Genomic DNA, 20,167 nt, shown 5'->3' on the forward strand with positions numbered 1-20,167 from the left:
GAATGCAACAAGAGACTATTTAATATTAGCCTACCCGCTAGAAGGTTGAGCAAAGGAAAAACATTATGAGAAAAGACAATCAGGCATTCTCCATACATTATTTTGTGAGAATAGTGGTTCCATCAGTTAGAACCTGTTTTTGGAGAGCAGACTCTTTCGTTTACGACATCCCGACGACTGATGAGCATCTAAGTTACTCACCTAGGCAGAGAACACCCACATAGTAACAGGGATAGTTAGGCCTTTTCCTAATTATTTAAAAAAATGTAAGCATAGAATGCCCATATAGTGTCACCATCCTCCGTCTGACACCACACATGTACTTATTAATCTATTTCAAAGTTTAACTTTGTCATGTGCAGCCTTCAACTGCCCAATAATGCACTTATGATGGCAGCAGCTGTATGTGTGTATTATAATTTACTATATATGGGGGCTGTTCCAGGCATATGATGGCATTATTCTGGCTTTTGATGTGACAGTGGTCTTGCAAATGCTTATCATTAACGCAGAGTCCCAAATTACAGTTGCACATGGGTGTAACAAGGTTACTTGTTCAATAAAGACTGGACTATTGGAACTGTTTGATTTGCAGGCATCACTTTGACAATTTTAGATGGTTAACAAAAAAAGCTGCATCCACTTATTTATTTTGAGCAGTGCATGGACTAGTGCTCTAGAACAAGATGTCCAGCCAGTCTGAATGCTCAAGTTCTAAACCACATAACGTAACACAATTCATTTTGCAAATTTACTCTGCGTCGTAGAGACCTTTCACCATGCTTCACAATTCTTGGCAGGCTGCTGCCCAGGTGGTCTCCAATGGCACAAAGCACACAATAAGAACGAATTACCATACCAGAGAATCCCAAATTGTCCCACATTGTTCAACTATTTGGACGTATCAATTGGATTACTTCACAACAAATGGCAAGACGAGTCAGTGCTATAAACTGAACTTGTTTTTGATGAGGATCTTGGTTAGTTGAAACAGTGTATTTCTACTTTACCCTATAGCCTCACAATTTGCAATTAGATTTCCTTGTTCCATTACATTTTTCACATTTAGCATGGAGGATACGGACTGTGGTGGGGAATTGTGATTATTTTGTTTCATAAATATGGGGCTCTATTATATACTTGCACTGTTCTGTTAGATTCTGGGACGTTAAATATTCAAACACTGGTTTGATCGAAGTCTGTGAGTAGGTATCAGCGATACGGGGCCTTAACAGTATGTTTCATGTGTCTCTGTATTTGTTAATGTTGATTGTGAACACCTACAGTTTTTTTACAGTGTCATCTCAAGGAATTCTTCTTTAGAGGACCCTAGTTTGGTTTACCTGCAGTAAACCATTTGAAATAAGCTTCCAGTGAGCATTTGTTAGGCATCCATAACAAATTTCATTCTCCATACACACTCATTGCAGCACTGTGATTCCCATCTTGAGATGCAAGAGCTGTATAACAACTCTTAAACAACATAATAAAGCAATAACAATACATATGTATGGTAAAATCACAATGTTCATTAAAATATGATCATAATGTCCATCGAAAGTATCCTTGCACATATGCAAAAGGCAAGAATATTTTACTAACGATATTAACCATATGTATAGTGTTTAACAATATGAAGTTAGAATAAAGCAAGCGCCTTGTTAAATCAACCCTACATTTTTTGTCAAAGAAAATTCTGCAATGAGTGCAAATTAAACAGGACTTACACAAATATATGGTAGATGTCTTCTGATCTTCCAGGGCGTAATCTTAATATCCAGGCACCTGGGTTTGCTTTCAATTGAAAGTATCCCTAGAAGAAAAAGTCAAAGGAAAGGTCTAAGTGGAAGTACCTTCGCTAACCTGAATATAGATTTAAACACAACATCACTAAGTTAATGGCATCTTAATTCTCGCTAACAATTCTTCTGCACAAAGTATCAACTTTTTAGCATGCGTTGACCAGAAGGAAAAATAATGACATTTGTGAAGATAAAAAAGCAGAGGACTATATACAGGCGTGTGAATTAATCAAAGATTCTATAAAACGCTGAGCACAGATGTAAGAGGAGGGCAAATAACATTTTAGAATTAATTTTAAAAGTGTACATGAAAAAGAACATTCCATTTGCAAGACCAAAAAAGAGATTAACAGAATGAGTGCAATGACACCATGCGAGTTAGGTAACTCGCTCTATGTTTCTGAAATGTAGTGGACTTCTGAATGTTACTGAAATGACTATGATCTGCAGAACTCTTATGCAATGTTGTGGGGCTCCATCAAACTGGCCCTATACAACAACAGATTCATCTAGAGGTATTTTTAACTTTATTACTGTGGTCAGGATAAGAGTTGAATAGCCTGGTTTACCGTAAACCCGCGGGTTTGAATGATTCTGGAGTTGAGTGGGAGACAGGAAAAAAAGGATAGCTCTCCGAGTTGAGTTGGACTGCCAAGAAAGATTGGTGTGGGATATCTTAAAAAAGTACCAAGACAGGGCTATTTATGGAAGTTGACTGCCCTTCACACAAATCACCTCAGAGGAAAAAAGAAATCATTAGAACAACTGGCAAAAGCTAAAACCTACAGATCAAACATTATTATTGATACAAGAAGGTAGACATGTTTAGAAAAGGGTGAACTAAAGCACTTCAACGAGAAAGTAAAAGATGTAATGCAAATCTCATGCTGGTTTTGGTAGAGAACTTCGATAATAGTAAAAGTAAACTTTGGCAGGAAGGAGAATTGTAAGCTTGGTTGTGGCCATTTCTGCTAGCAGACTGCACTGTCAGGAAACCAGACAAGTTGCAAACCATTGCAGGCTGCCCTAAGTGAACTTTCCCTCTCAGCTACATGTTTAAATATTAAAGAATTGCTCTGCGGGAGGTCATGTGATGCGCATTAGCAGATGCTTTCGCTGGACTTCTGTTATGACGGTCAGACATACATTATTCTACATCACTTAAAACTGTGCTTTCTACTGCCATCTACTTATACCAATGCCCACGCTGCCTGTACATGAGTGACCTGCAAAGATGACAGAAAACAGCATAAGATGAAATATTTTGCTGCCACAGAGTCTTCAATGAATCCCAGTGGAGGCAGGAGCCTGCATTAATGTTGGACCAATCAGGGCTCTGTGAGAAACCTGAAGGTGCTTCACCCGCTAGTGCCAAGGGTTCTGTCATCCAGGTGGCCAGGACACGGCCGTCGCTTTTAGATCCAGTTCCTGGGGGTGGATCAGTGGGGGAGGATCACCCGGATGGGTAGTCTTCAGGGAGTTTAAGTGGGATACTGGACGGCAAGATGCGGTATTCCCTTCCCTGTAACACCTTTACCCCATCCTACCCGGTAGGATACGTAGGGTCTCAATCCCCACCCCCTTTTCCGACACAAACACTTTCTCACGGACAACTCACTGTGAGGGAAAACAGACTAACACCCGAGCCGTATACCCGACATGTCCCATTACAATAGTCAGGCAATTACTGATCATTATACACACACCTCACTTCCCCACACGGATAAAAGGTGGAACACAAAAGCACACTCTGAGCAAGGCAAAGCACACGAGGAAGCAGCAGTTCCAAGATGGCAGTTTAATACAAGGCGTAAGACGGCAAGACCGAAGAGGATTGCAAGGAGGGAAATACCCTTGAGCTTTTCACAGACAGTCCGCATCTTTCATGAGCCTTGAAAAGTAGGAAACATAACACCTGAAATTAAAGCTAAAGAAGCCTGTATTTTGTGACAGAGGTACCCGGGCTCTCCTGCGTCGATAGTCAAGGCGGGGAGAAGCGTTTGCCACTGTGGTACTGTCCTTGGCTCCTACAACAAAGCAGCAACAGTGAAGCCAGCACAGCCACTGAGTTGGGGAGACTTGTTTCCACACAGACCGGTCTGGTATCAATGTTGCAAGCAGCAACATTGTATGAAGATTATTAAGACAGCAGATGAGTGAAATGGCCACTTGAAAGACGATCTCTGCACACCTCCGTCCTTAACACCCAAGCGGCTCAGAAACGGGGAAAGTGGCCCCCAAGCAGGCGGGAAGCCTAAGTGGGGAATGCTCAGAAAGAGCGCTGCCTCAACGGAAAAGCACATTGAGTAGCAGAGGAGCAGGAACACGCTCCGGTGGCACCAGTACTGAGTGCAAACTTGCCACAGCATAGAAAGGCCGATTTGTGGCAAAGTTAACCGGCGGCAGAGACGAGGAGAGGTGTTGGTGCTGCGCCATGGTGTGGGGAAGAAAGCACTCATAAGGCATACAAGAACATGCAAGGGACACAAGGAGTCTCGGAGGAGGCTGTTGGACTCAAGTGCAGGGCATGGGGCCGGCAGTTGGAGGGACATAGTGGAAAAGGTTGGACCCACGCCTTGGGTGCACAGCCTGGGTGTCGGGTCCCGCAAACATATAGGAGAATAAGCCAGGCCAGTTCAAGTGGAGACATGGGTGGACCCCTGGATGGTGAAAGACCTGGGAGTGGACCGCGACCCAGAGCGTTTGGTGGTGTGGGCCCATGGTCCGAGACCCTGCGGCGGGTGCAAGAGGACTTCCACAGATCGGCACTGGTGCAGGAGGGGACAGCCTGGTGAGTGTGCTAGTTGCCAAGGTGTTTAATTGGAGGATAACCAGGGTCCCACATCAAACCTGGAGAAGACCATGGGCATGGGCCTGTGGGTAAACTTTAATGGAAGTTGTACACCACAGGGTGCCCGGAATTAGTAGAGTGAACCGCACTATGAGAAAGTACACTGGAGAAGATGCAGCTGGTGGGCATTCAGTCCCTGCAACAGTATAGGAGGGGAACGACTATGGCGGGTGAACAGATAAAAGGCCCCTTCAGCCGGACCCAGTAAATGGTGTCCAGGTCCCAGCCATAACGGAGGACATTAAGGACATTTTACAGGAGATCAAGATGCTAAGAGCAGGCATTCAGGTATCTACTTCAGAACTATGTGGTAGAGTAGAAGTGCTTGATTTTAAGAACGAAGGGCTGGGAAACACCAATCTTAAAGTTGATCTCTTCGAGATGAAATATCAGGGGAGGATGACAGGTCTTGGATCCATGGAAGAAATTTTCCAGCTGAAGCTAGGTGACCTTAGGGTGTTAGGTCTGAAAGAACAGGCGAGAAAATCCCAAAATGACATCCAGCAGAAAATGAAGGAGTTGGAAAACGCCCTATTCCTGATGTAGGTGGGAAAGAGGTGGACATTGAGAGGGCTCAGCAAGGAGGAATGGTGAGGGGGAAAGGCCCAAGGTCAGGGGTGGTCAAGTTTCTGAGATACAGAGACAAAGCAGAAGTACTGGAAAGAGCTTAGTGCGAGCGCAAAGTACAATTCAAGGGAGATTCTGTACAAATATACCAACACCTTTCAGCTCTCGGCCTTGTCGTAGAGACTGCTATCACCTGACGTCTTGGTTCACAGAGAGAGGAATTCGATATCATTGGACATACCCATTTGCCCCTTTTCTCTAGATAGGTGAGGTGGACTATAGAGTGACCATAGGCTTGCAGGTGCGGCAGGTGTTGCATCTTTCCGAAGGAGAAAAGGACGGGAGCTAAGCAAAGGAAGAGAATGGCGAACTGACAGACGTGGATCACAGGAAGAGGCTCCAGCAATGCAATGGGGTGCCCAGAGGCAGGACATTTCAGAGACTAAATACCCTGCAGCCAATGAAGTGACAGAGTTTCATTGACCTTTAACACAAGTGGCTGTAGGGCTTGGTAATTGGATTATTTTGGGGGTCCTGAGGTTGGTCGCATTGAGGTGTGTGAGTTGGATGTGATGAGTGACGGGGTGGAAGTAAGTTACTCTTGGTGGCCCATTTACGGATGGGCATCTCAAAATGTGGGTGGGCAGAATCTAGGCACAAGGGGGCGGAATTGGAAAAGGGGGTGGCCACAGGGGGTGGGATGGGGGAAATACAGTACTCGGTGCAATTGTGGGGTATGGTTGTAGAATGCTATATTTGTGCATTTAAGGGGGAGCAGAAAGTCAGAGTGGTAAGAGCAGTTGGGGGGTGGACGAATGGACAGTTTGCTTATAGGGACATTGAACATGAAGGGCATGAACTCACCTACCAAAAGCTCCTTGATCGCCAGAGAATTCCAGATGCTGGAGCTAGACATCCTAATGGAGGCAAGAGACTAGGTTGGTGGCTAGAGAAGAACGATGTATACCTAGTGGCCAGATTAACCAGGCATTCTGGGCTTCGGGAAAGGTGAATAAATGTGGGGTAGGGATCCTCTTGTATAAAATGTTGAGCTGGGCCGACCCTAAGGTGTGGAAGGATACCGGTGGGAGGGCTCTGGTGGTGCCAGTCACCATAAGTAAAGTATTGATCACGGTGGCCATGGTGTACTGGCCTAACCAAGGGCAGATGAGATTTTTCGGGGACACTTTACCGCAAATAACTCAAGAATGCCAGGGTCCGGGGGCGTGGCCAGCATGCGAGCAGGCAGGACGTGAGTCAGTGGAGCTCCAGCGGCCACCGACGAAATCCTGTTTGAACATCCTTTTCGGTGGAACATATCTGGGTTCAAACACATCTGTGGCGAAGAGGATAAGGTGCAGCACAGGTACACAGAGCCGGAAAGCAGAAAGCCAGCCTCTTACCGAGATATTCAACGACAACGAAACCCGATCGGGCGCGAAAGCGTGAAACCAAGATGGCCACTGCAACTTAGTGGAACTGCAGAAGAGAGCTGTGGCATCCACAAAGAGGCTGGGAACGTGGCTGTGCCATCGCCCGGTTAGTGTGCCCAACACCGAGGAGGCAGGCAACGTGTGCGGAGCTGCGGTGCAGGACGGAGGGAGAGACGCAAGGAGCAGCGGGAGTGGCGGGTGATACGCGGAGCGGACAGCACAACGCTGCGTGTGCCTCCCGGTAGGAAGGGACGCTGTTCCGAGAGGGAGCGGACGGATCTGCCCTTCCCTAAGCTGGGGTGCGCGATCCTTCGGACCGGAAAACATTCTTTCGAATTATCTCCCTTCCCCCCCAACCTCGCTGGAGTAACAGCTCGCTGTTGGATTGGCGGTGAGGCTGGGACTCCGCTCTGGGGACGAGGCAAGAGACTGAAGTTGGCGTGAGGCGGCCTCCCCCCGTGAGTGGCACTGGCTTTGCGGCCTACGGCCCATCCTATCCTCGCCTCCCGACCCCGCGAGGAGAACTGGAGAAAATCCACATTCCGCAGACTGGGCAGAGAGGCAACAATAGACCCAGAATCGGCGCATGCAGGGACACTCCTGAAAGCACTCAAACGCAACCTCTACCACGGTAGCTACCGAGAAGCTAAACAGGCACGGAAGCGCACCAGAAAGCACGAAGCGTTAAACCCACCTCGCCTCAGTCATGGGGAAAGACAAACCGTGGAAATCGAGCATACAAAGCAGAATGGACCAATATGCTTTCGCCACGGCATCTCAACCAACGGATCAAGCACCGCTGGCAAACTCTCCGGACGCGGAGGACACCCTCTCTCTGAAAGATGTAATGGCGGCCATTGCGAGTTCCCGCACCTCCATGGAAATGAAAATAGACAGTATAGCGGCGGATGTGTCCTTCCTCCGCCACGACCTGCAAAAACTCACTTCTCGCATGGGGGAAGCGGAACAACGCATCTCAGGTACAGAGGACAACATTAGCAATATCAACCAACAATTGTCACAGACACTACGCCGGTTGAAGACCCTGGAGGACAGAGTGGATGAGGGCGAGGGCAGGTCTCGCCGCAACAACGTGCGCATCTTTGGAATCCCAGAGGGGACGGAGGGACCGAGCATGGAACTGTTCCTGGAACAGTGGCTAGCGGACATTTATGACCCTCACTCCTTTTCCAAATTTTTCTCAGTAGAACGCGCCCACAGGATACCTTCTGGCAAGCCCATTCCAGGAATGCCGCCCAGGACTGTAATTGCTAAGCTCCTTAATTATCGTGATAGGGATGCGCTGCACCAGATGGCCAGTGAGAAGGGAACTGTCACATATAATGGCTCCCGGATAGCCTTCTTCCCTGATTACACGAAAGAAGTGCAACGCGCAAGACAATCATTCGAACCACTGAAGCGGCAGCTATCCCTCATGAAAGTGAAATTCGGACTGCTATTTCCGGCTCAGCTCAAGATTTATCATAAAGGTACGACCACACACTTCACTGACCCTCAGGAGGCCTGGAAATGTACGGAGACCCACATTGAGGGCGACTGGTCGGCGCGGCCAAGGAGACAGGAAGGTAGACCCCGGCCCCGCCTGGACCGGGCCCCCAGGGGGAGACCACCGGCGGACATGGAACCAGTGGCTCTAGAACGAGCAGTGGAGCCCGCCGAGCACCAGCCAGGATGATGCACCCTCACTCCGAACCACAAATAACATCACGAAAACAACATGGCAACGGCAGCCGTCCGAGGCCACTCCCAGGAACTTGAACTTAAACTTAGACTGTGACCACGAACAGTCAGTTTGGCAACGGAACAACCAAAGTAAGACAGTTGGAGATTGGTTAAAGCAAAAGCACAGAGACTTGGGTAATGATCATTAGTTAATGAGTTACCTGTCCGTTTGACAGGGTGTTTGATTGTTGTATTGGGCGACAGATGCTTCAGGTTGGGTGGAGTATAGGGTGGAGGTGGGAGGGTGTGAGTTGTTATGTTAAAAGTTACATCAAGTTCAGGGAGTACATGACAATAGCTCCCTCGCGTTTGACCCGCATGGAACGAAAGAGCAAACAAGTCCCGACATTGAACCAACATATGTACGATCCAGCTCAATCCCTGCCCGGGTTGGTGGATCATGGAACACTCTTAGATATACAATACACTGACACCACACATGCACAAGTTACATGGCACAGAACACCAATATAGATAAAAGCAGAGTCATCCGGGTGATGACATGGAACGTTAACGGGCTCGGAAATAGTATTAAAAGATGCCTAGTCCTACAAGCACTGAACCGTCACTCACCGGATGTGGCCTTCTTAACAGAGACACATCTGGCGGGCACAAGATGCTGTTTAGTCGCACAAACTACCGACAAGCCTTTCATGCCGGATTCACCATGGGATCACGTGGGGTATTGATCGTAGTACACAAAAGACTCCTATAGCCCACTGCAGTCACCCAGGACCAGGGAGGTAGATATGTACACACGACGGGAACCCTGTGGGAACGCACCATCTCTATGATAGCTAACCTCCTAACCCCCCTGACTAACGATATTACACCCCTAATTGTTGACAACACTGAAGGCCTCACATTGATTGGAGGAGACTTTAACGAAGTCATGAACACAGAGTTGGATAGGACACACGTACGATCCAGAAACCCAGATATATGCACTAAACTCGCCACATTTACCAATGCACTGGGGTTACATGATGCATGGAGATCCCTAAACACCGATACAAGAGAATATTCTTACCACTCCGGTGCGTATGCTTCGCTATACAGGTTGGATTACTTCTTCCTACCAATGTGTAACATACATGAGGCGTGTGACGCACAATTGCTCCCCAGAGGTATTTCAGATCATTCCCCACTCATGATAACGATTAAGACCAGTAGGCCACTCCCCCCACCCAGTTGGAGACTGAATGGTAATTACCTGGGGTTTCCCGAATTGGTGGAACACATTCAAAAAGTTACCGAAACATACTTTGAAATAAATACTGACTCTGTGGACAGCCCAACAACGTTATGGGAGGCACTAAAAGCAGTATTGAGGGGTGAAATTATAGCCTGGACTGCAGCCCACAAGAAAAAAACACCTTGAAACGATACTAGCAGCTGTAGCCAAGGTACGGAATGCGGAATCTGCTCACCTGGTCCATGACCTACCCGAGACACAACGTGCACTGCAGTTAGCACAGAAACAGCTATAGCACATAGCCTTAGACAATGCAAAACAAGCGCATGCAGCAATGCGAGAGAAAATATATGAAACTGGGGACAAGGCGGGAAAATTCTGGTATAGTTGGAGCGTAGGGACTTAGGCCTCACCCAAGTTAGGAAACTAACGACAGAAGAACCAGACCCATTAGTAACAGACCAGGACATAGCGGAGGGATTTGCTAAATATTACGCTGAACTGTACAGTGCACCACTTGCACTGCCACCGACCGATATACTATAAGAAATTACCCTTCCTACCCTAGACGAGCAACAGGCGGCCCTACTAGAACAAGAAATCACAGAGGAAGAAATAACCTGTGCAATGTCAGAACTTCAGTCAGGGAAGACCCTAGGCCCGAACGGTTTTCCTGTCGAAATATGGAAGAAAATAGGTGCAAACATAATCCCTCCACAACTACTGCGCCTTTTTCAACACCCGCGCTCGCAGGGTTGCCTCCCCCCCTGACCTCAGAAAGGCTACAATAATAGTTTTGCCAAAAACAGATAAGCCACCTGGCAAGTGCAGTTCCTACAGACCCATCTCTCTTATTAATTGCAAGGCTAAAATACTGGCGAAAGTACTGGCAATCGGCTGCAGCGCGTCCTATATACACTAGTGCACCCGGACCAATGCAGATTTTTGCCACAAAGATCCACTAGGCAAAATATATATAGATTACACACAGCACTAGAAAAGACGCCTAAAATACCAAACCCCATAGCCCTACTGTCCATAGATTTCAAAAAGGCTTTCGACTCTGTGCACTGGGAGGCAATTTGGGAAATTATGCGAAGAATGGGCATAGGCCCTTACTTCATTAGTTGGGTTAAACTACTATACAACCTTCCAGTAGCAGTAACAAGAGTGAATGGGTATACTTCTGAATCCTTCCAGCTAGGTAAGGGCACGCGACAAGACTGCCCCCGTCAGCTTTGATTTTTGCGTTAACAATCGAACCTTTAGCAATCTTGTTAAGATCCACTCAAACATGGAGTGGCTTCAGGTGGGCTGACGGCTGGGAAGACAGAGTGTCTTTATACGCGGATGATCTGTTAATTTATCTGGCGGACCCGCATGTTTCCTGTCCCGTTGTGTCGCATTTAATAGAGAGATATGGTGCGTTCAGCAGACTCCGCGTCAACCTGTCAAAGTCCAAACTATTCCCGGTGAAGCATATGGACATTGCAATACCAGATGTGTGTCCCTACCTTATTGAAAGGGAACAATTCAGATACCTCGGTATACAAATCACACACAAACTAACGGACTATGTGGGGAAAATTTTACATCCAGTGGTGACCAGGTTTAAGGATGATGTTCGCCACTGGATGTCCCTACCACTCACATTACTGGGACGAGTGGCACTCTTCAAAATGATGGCCCTTCCCCGTTTTCTTTACGTACTACAAAATGCACCACTACCAATAGCACCCAATGAGTTCCATAAGATAGATCAAACACTTAGGAGGTTGTTATGGAAAGGGGGGCACCCACAAATGGCACTTACTACCCTACAAAGATCCATATGGGAGGACGGGATTGGACTCCCCCGGCTACAGACCTACTACTGGGCCAGTCAAATGGCAATAGTGAATGATAAATTGCATGGGGATACCACTCTACCGCATAACATAATACAAGACATTGACACACAGGAAAGACCCATCATGAGCCTCCTCTACAGGAAAAAAGAGCGACCCGCTGACCCATCCATGTTGTCGCATATAACCCTAGTCTGGGCAGATACACAAATACCTAGGTTGGGATAAAAAACTAACTCTAGCACAACCACTCTGGAACAACTGACATCTCCCGGAGGTGAACAAACTCCCTAAATGGCAAGCCTGGGCCCAACTACGTATTACGAAAATTGGCGATGTGATGAAAGAAAATGGAATAATAGCATTTGCGGATCTAGCTGCCACCTTTGCACTCCCACCTAACGAACAATACCACTATATCCAGCTCAAACATGCGCTGCAGGCCCATCTCCCTGAATTAAGTGACATACCCGATTACTCTCCACTAGAATGTAATGTATTCCCAGAATTGCTCAAACATAAAGTCACATCGACTACGTACAGTGCTATTAACTCCTTTGCTACAAAAGAACTGTCAAGCCTGAAAGCCAAGTGGGAGAGGGAGGTAGGTGATATACTCCCAGAGGAATGGGTGACTGCATTGATGTACCCCAGAGAATCAACTATCTCCTCCAGGCTTAGATTAATTCAACTGAAGATACTACATAGGATTACCCAAGGGTGGCACTGTTCAAGTGGGGAAAGGTTACGAATCCATACTGTTTGCGATGTAAGAGGGAGGAAGGCTCCTATTATCATATCCTGTGGGACTGTGCCATCATTCAACAATACTGGCAACAATGCTGTGATGAACTGTCAAGGGTAATGGGCAAGCGGATATTTGTAAATCCAAAGCAATTATTGCTGGGGATAGAAGGAGACAATGATCTAACGAGGTATGAGAGAGCGCTCTTATCTACCACCACTGCGATACTCAAAAGCAACATAGCGCAACTTTGGGGCTCCGAGAGGCCACCAAGCCTTGAACAATGGATCACGGACCTGGATATTTGCATCGCGATGGAAAAGAGTTTATACTGCCAGGGGGTACCCAGAAAAAGCGCAAAAAATATGGCAAAGTTGGGAAGAGGCGCACTAAAAGTAACTTATAATACTGTACCGTTACGCTACCCAGAGACTTGCAGATGGACTGGTGGGTGTAATACAAAAGGGACAAAATGTTGTGGCATGTTTTGAAGCTTGTTGGTAAGGGACCACAGCGGGGAGTTGTTGGCTGGCGGGTATGGGAAGTTTTGTTTACCCCACTGTGTGGGGCTGTATGTTTTGTATTTCCAAAAAACCAATAAAATGTGTCATTAAAAAAAAAAGAATGCCAGGGTTCCCTGATACTAGACAGAGGTTTTAACATGTGGGCAGATCCTGTAGAAGATAGGTGCATTCTGGGAGATGAAGGGAGGCAGGGACAGAGTCAGGGACCGTCAGGACTTTGTGAATATCTCGACTCGCAGGAAATGGCGGAAGTATGGAGACAACTACATCTATGGGAAAACGGCTTTTCCTTTTTTTCCCCCCTGCACATGGTACGCACACTCGCATTGATTATCTTTGTCTTTATAAAAGATCTGTTGGGACAGGTTGACTCTTGTGAAATGGTTCCCATCAGTTGGTCACAGCATGGTATACATGGATTTCTTGATGGGGGGGGGGTTGCACAAACAGGAATCACTTTTGAGGTGTAATGACACTCTATGGAAAGATGCAATATTTTTTAAGGAGATGCAGGAAGCAATTACTAGGTATCTTGAGATCAAGGACACTGCAGAGGTAGACTTTTGTACTGTGTGGGAAGTTGTGAAAGCAACCTGGAGTGGATTGCTAATTAGGGAGGGAGCAAATAAGAAAAGTGAAGTGTGCCTATTGGAGAATCAACTCCGGGCAGAGATTGGCTCCCTAGAGGAGAGAATTCAGTACAGAAATGGGGGGGGGGTCGGTAAGGGGTGGAGAGACTTTATATTAGAAGCTAGGGAGAAAAGAACTAAAGGCCCTTGAGATGGGTAAAGTTAGGGGGAACTTGGCACAGATTGCTATATATGGTGTTCGTGTTCAAAGGTGCAGGTATACTGATCTGGGTGTTGGAGTGGATTAAAGAGGTTGGAGGGATAGAGCGGAATTTAGACCGCATTATGGTTCCTTTTGGACTAGAAGTGGCGGAGGAAGAATCGATGGCCTTAACACGCATGGCACATTTTTTGTTGTTAGGGGTGAGTGCCTGCTTGGACACATACTGGAAGATGGAGCAAATGCTAGGGGTGAAAGAAAGATCCATCAAAGCCAGAGAGACATTTTTAATGGTAGAAATTACTGCAGTGCTCCAAGGAGGGAGCGCAGGATTGGAAGCGGAATGGTCTGGGTTCCTGGGTTCCGGAGCAAATTTATTGATGCGTAACAATATATGTATTATACAGGGGTTAACCTGATACCTCACAAAGGGAATGCTAAAAAGTTCAGTCCTTATTGCCCCTTCCCCCATTCATGAACCCTTAGTTCAAAGGAGTTAAGAGTATTAGTGATGAGTTACCACCTCAGGGACACCTGTTTTGATTTTCAATGTATAAACACGTTTTGGATATACATTAAGGGAGACGTTTCTGTAAAGAGGGTGGAGGGAATGGCATGGGGAAAAATTAAGAAATAATGTGCATTTTGTTGTGGTCTACAACTACGTGGGTTGTGGTCTAAAACTATATATTACTTTGTTCTATGATGAAACATAATAAACATTAGTATATAAAAAAAAGAAAAACCTAGGAAATTACGTTTGACAATATGTTTAACAGAGCCTTCTGTGCTCTGGGTATTACAACCAGTGGAGATCTGTTTACAGATGAGTCCTTCATAATCATGGATACATTTAAAGTGAAACAGTTGTTTAAACCACTTAAAAACTATTTATATTTTCGATTATGTTACACATTGAAAGGAAATAAGACTGATTTCTCTAATGTTGCTTGCTCTCCAAAATGATACAAATATATATGGCTGAATAAAGCTTTGTTTGAACACAAATAGTGCCTAACCTGAATAAAGGTTCCTTCCTGATCTCCCAACACGTTGAGTCTAGCCCATCTGAATGATCTTTCTCCAAAGGGCATATCTCTGATTTGTACCTCTTCCTTCAAGGATGGCAACCTTCTTCATATTGCCACTCTAAACTCTCGCTCTGCTGTCAAACCCTCCTCTGATATCTGCCGCCGTCTTGAAGAACTTGACCTCAATGTCCTTGGTCTCAATGAGACATGGTTCACGGCCAGCTCTGTCATTAGCTTTGACACACCTACCCGACGGCTACAAGATCCTCTCCGCATCCAGGTCCAACCGCTCTGGTGGAGCCCTGATCTTCCCCGAGTGGATTCCTGCCTCTGTCACTCCCACGCAGGCCTACTCCTCTTTTGAATGCCTCGTCTGCAGGCTCTCCCTCTCCCCTAGCCATTCCCTTAATGTGGCTACTATCTATCGGCCACCTGGTCAGATCACCTGCTTCCTCTCTGAGCGGGCGGACCTCTCCTCGGCGCTCCTGGCAGTGGTCGAAGTGGGCGGGAGCGGACGGGAGCGGTGCTCCTCTACTTCTTTTAATGAAGTTTTACCGTTCCTATACTTTTATTTTAAAAAGAAACCGTTCCGGAATGGTTTTGTTTTAAAATAAAAGTGTAGGAAGCAGTTGAAACTTGCACTTTCAGTGCAGTGCACTGAACATTCCCTTAAACTGCAGGCGCATGCATTTGGGGGTTTATATTGTGCATGGGAGGGGGTATGGCGATGGGGTTTGCGGGGAGTGGTGCAGACCAGTAGGGAACATAGCTCCACTACTTCTTTTCGTGCACTTCGACCACTGGCTCCTGGCCTCAACCACTCAACTCCTCCTTCTTGGGGACTTCAACATCCACCTGGATGCCTCCTGTCCATCCTCTGTACTCTTCTGTGACCTCTGCGACCGTCTCTCACCCACTATTCTCCCCTCTGACCCGACTCACTCTGCAGGGCACACTCTGGATGTTCTGATCCCCTCAGACCTTCCCCTCGCTGATCCTCCCTCCACCCCTCTCTCCTGGAGTGATCACTGTCTCCTCTCTCTCCTCCCACCTCACTCTCCCTACCCCTCAGGCCAAGCCACTTCCACCACTGCCACCCACCTTCTAGGTCATCCGACCCATGAAGCGCGTGTCAGCTGAGGCTTTCGCCGCCACCTTCTCACCCCCTCTCCCCCTTTGGAGCACGGAGAAGGCTGTGTCAGGGCGAGAGTCAGCCACTCTGCTATAGCTGATACTCTTGATATTCTAGCCCCTGTCATGAGAATCCACCTGAAGCCCAAAGCCAAGAGCAACTCCTGGTATGACTCAGACCTCGTCACCCTAAAACGCAAGTGCATGGTGGCCGAGAGGAAATGGCGTGCTTCATGTACATCCTCTGATAAACTGGCCTGCCACCTGCTTCAAAGGCAATACCGCCTCTCTTTCCTAACCAAGAAGAGAGCTCATATCCAAGCCCGCGTCTCTGCGGCATCTAACAACTCGGCTGAACTCTTTAAAATCTGCAAGGAACTTGCCAATCCTGCCGCAGTCTCTACCTCTCATGTCCCTTCCCAGGCCCTCTGCACGTCACTGGCTTCTCACTTCATCTCTAAATCTCAGGACATCCTGTCCTCACTCTCCTCCTCTCTCCTCCCTCCCCCTACTCCCTGCTCTTCCTCTGGCCCTTCTGCAGCCATTCTCTTCCTTTCCCCTGTTCTCCGCTGACGAGATCTCTAGACCAGTCCGATCTATGAAAGTCTCGTCGAAACATGTTCACCCCTGTTCCTCCAAAACTCTCAAGGACCACATTGACTCCCTGGCTGATTTCTGCAATCACTCCTTCGCCACTGGTGTCTTCCCACCCCCCCTGAAGCACTCCCTTGTGCACCCTCTTCTCAAGAAGCCCTCTGCCAACCCCTCCTGCATGGCTAACTATCGTCCAATCTCCATCACTCCCTTCCTGGGCAAGCTCCTGGAGAAACTGGCCATCTCCCAGTTTAATCTCCATACTGATTCTGTTGGTTGTCTTCATGACCATCAGTCTGGCTTCAGAGCTGCCAGAAGCACGGAAACTGCTCTCCTGAACATCCGTGAAGACCTGCTCTCTCACCTTGACTCTAACAACCCCTGTGTCCTTATCTTGCTTGACCTCTCTTCTGCCTTTGACACCGTCAACCGTGCCATCCTGCTCAACCGGCTACGTGATAACCTTGGTATCACTGGTCAGGCTCTGGCATGGCTGACGTCTTTCCGCTCTGACTGGCCCTCCCAGGTCCAATTGGGGTCTTTCCTCTCCGCTATCTTTTTCTCTACTTGTGGTGTCCCCCTTGGGGGGGTCTAACCTCTCTCCCTGGCTGTACAACCAATACCTGGCACTCCCTGTCCACCGCATCGCCACTCTCTGCCCTAACTTTCAGTGCTATGTGGATGACACCCAACTCATTTTCAGGCTACCCTCGGCCCCCTCCTCTCCTTCCCTCATTTCTGACTGTGTGCGCTATCCAGGAGTGGTGTGCCTGCAATGACCTCTGCCTTAATTCCAGTAAGACTGAGATTCACCTCATCGGCACACCTGCTCCCGCCTTCCCTGTAGCTCTCTGGCCGGCCTCCCTTGGCCCTCTTCCTGCTCCCACCTGCAAGACTAAAAACCTTGGGGTCATCTTCGACTCCACACTCTCCTTCTCTCCTCACATCTCTGACGTCTCTAAGAAGTCACACTTCCAGCTGCACCTCCTCAGAGGTATTCTTCCTTTCCTCGCCTTCCCCCAGAAGCTCACTGTCTCCAGAGCTCTGGTTCTCTCTAGGCTGGACTATTGTAACAGCCTCTTTCTAAATATGCCAGCGTCTACTCTCTGCCCTCTGCAACTTATCCAGAACAGGACTGCGAGATTTATCCTTGGCCTCAAGCCCAGGGATCGTATCTCTCCATGACTGAAATCTCTGCACTGGCTCACAGTGGCTGCGAGGATTAAGTTCAAAACCCTCTGCATCGTTCACAAGGCTTTCTGGGGTCTGGGGCCTCAATACCTTCAACTCTCTCTTCCTAAATATCTTCCTTCTCGAGCTCTTCACTCATCCGCCTCCAACTCCCTCAGGGTCAGTCGCTTCTCCAAGCAATGAGTTGGTGGTAGATCTCTTTCTTCAGCTGGTTCCTCCATCTGGAACAGCCTCCCTGCCTCCCTTAAACTTGAGGAGAACCATCTCCAGTTCCGGAAGCACCTCCAAACCTTTCTCTTTGCTTCTGCTTTTTCTCCTCCTCTCCTGACCTCCTGGCTGTAACTGGAACTGCACTGGCTACCTGAACACCCTCTGTTCTCAGGCCCAGGTCCTTCCCTCGCCAGCGTCACATACCTGCACTGCCCACCTGGCAACCCCTGGACTTGGGGACTGTTTCTGTATCCCTACAGTCCCCTACCAGCCCTTGACTCCTGTTGCCCGCACTTACCCATGCACTTGCCACATGCTGGCCATTTACTTTTATTGTTCTCTTTTTCCCCATGTACTGCACTGTCCCAGCCCCCTTCGCACGCACTTGTGTGATCTGAATGACACCTGGCCTAGTAGGATTGTTGTCCGTCCTCCTTTAGTTCCCCTCCCTTGCCTCATCGCGCCTTGAAACACTTGTGTATAGGCGTGTTATAAATATCACATCATATCAAGGCTGCAACGAAAACTCAGTGAAAGGAGGGATTTGGTCACTAGTATACAGATGAGTGTTGGCAAGTGAAATGCTGCCTAATCAAGACTGTATCATTGAACAATACGTATAACAAATGCATCCACCTTCAGAAACTGCATCAAGTACACTGCACCCCCCAAAAAGTGCACTATATGTTCCCTGATCAATCTAACAGTTGTCATGGTTGATGTTAATTTCCATACTCATGATTGGGAGAGTCACTCTTTTAGATCAAACTGGAGCTTAATTGTGAATAATCTCAACGATCTTATGGAGCATGAATTCCCATGACTTCGCTCAATAGGTCTGCTTGGCCAAGCAAAGCTTCAAAATAAGGTGAAGAACAGATTTGTGTCATATTGCTAGTTGCAAAGATGAAGATTGCTGTTTCCTGGCTAGAGGAGACCTCCCTCAACTGCACTGATTTTGGGGATATCTATTAGAAAGTGGTAGTACATCCTTGTAGACACATAGATAGATATTAAAATATAAATATCTATCTATCTATGTATTGTAAGAAAGGCATGGTATCAAACAGTGAAGACGGACACAAGTGTTCACATTTCAAGGGTGTTTCTTGAACTTCAATGGGTTGGTTAAACGCCTATCTAACCCAAGTCTAAGGATAGGAGCAAGCTATGGCCATCTAAAAATAATAACGCAGTCCTAGTGGAGTCTCTGTCAAAATAAAAAGGGCCTATACTAATACACCTATTGTCAGTCCTTACTTGTAAATACAAATGGTGTGGGACAATAATGTATGCAAAAAGAAAAGCGTTCAAGAAATGATATGTCAGCATAGTTGAGCAGTTGGCTTCCCTTCCCAACGTTTTCAGCATGGGACAAGAAGGCATGCTCGAGCTTCGCACACACTCTGGCATCTCTGCCACAAGGATACAGTTCAGAGCATAGGTATCGGGGCCTTCTGCCAAAAGATTCTCTCCCAATAACAGTCTCGTATTCTGGAGGGCCTGACGTAACAAACAAGCACAAACGTTTCTCTGTTAATCAGGAATTTAACATTCACATGTTTCACAAGTTTCACAATTGGTCTCCCTCATTCTGGCTCGGACCATGTAATCTCACTTTCTAAAGCTTTCCTCTTTGCATCAAGAATCAGACTTTCGATTGTGAAATGGATTTTGCTTAAACCGTTGCAGGACCCTTCGATTCATTTAATTTCTCATTACACTCTTTTACTTTAGCTTCTGACACTTCTTGGCTGGATACCTTACAGAGACCTTCGATTGAGCACACTCGCAGTGCCAGACCACTCTGAACTTGTAACAGTGAAAAGGTACAAAACCAGTGACAAACATACATAAGGTATTAAGCTTTCATTGCATCTTTCATCACATGCATTGCCAATCTTCGTCCTTGCGCTCTTTATACAAGGCTGCCGCTTGCATCCTTGAATTCAACGCAGACCGGTCTTGCATCGGTCTCCCCAACTCACCATCTGTGTTGATCTTTCTGGCGCTGCCTTCATGACTCGGTCAGTCATGAAGGAGGGCCCTGGGTATCTCCGACAGACAATGCAGGAATCTTCAGTCTGGTTTCCTGGCCTTACGCTTTTTAATCTGAAGGATTCCGGAAAGTAATGGTTTCCAGCCGGAAAGGTCAATGGTATTTCAGTCCTTGCGCACACTTCTTGGTTTTCAGTCTGTCTTCCTTCTTGCAGCTGTTTGGAAAATACTGTTCCTTCATGTACTTTGCCTTGCTCAGTTGGTGCTCTCTTGCTTTGCCTTTTTATCTGTGTGGGGAAGTTTAATGGAAGTCAGGTGTGAGTGTTTAGCAGTAATTGCCTGACCTTCCCTGAAAATTTTAGTGGGACATGTCAGGTACACTGCTCGGGTCTGAGTCTTTTCTCCCACAGCGGGTTGTCCGTGTGGAAGTGTTTGTGAAGGGAAAAGGGGGGGGGTATGTTCCCGCATATCCTACCAGGGAGGATGGGGTAAAGGTGTTACAGGGAGGGGGATACT

The 20,167-nt window shown here is 47.3% G+C and overlaps 1 protein-coding gene across 2 annotated transcripts in view; it reads right to left on the bottom strand.

The window, feature by feature from the left end:
• The window catches only part of UGGT2 (UDP-glucose glycoprotein glucosyltransferase 2), a 1,923,861-nt gene that overhangs the window by 776,897 nt on the left and 1,126,797 nt on the right, over positions 1–20,167 (bottom strand). For both annotated transcript variants that reach the window (XM_069639785.1, XM_069639786.1), the window contains one exon: positions 1,728–1,813. In XM_069639785.1, the coding sequence (XP_069495886.1) occupies positions 1,728–1,813 (86 nt within the window). The remainder of the gene's footprint in view (positions 1–1,727; positions 1,814–20,167) is intronic.

The sequence above is a fragment of the Ambystoma mexicanum genome, chromosome 7q (assembly GCF_040938575.1).
Source record: "Ambystoma mexicanum isolate Mex_15411 chromosome 7q, UKY_AmexF1_1, whole genome shotgun sequence".
Classification (NCBI taxonomy): domain Eukaryota; kingdom Metazoa; phylum Chordata; class Amphibia; order Caudata; family Ambystomatidae; genus Ambystoma; species Ambystoma mexicanum.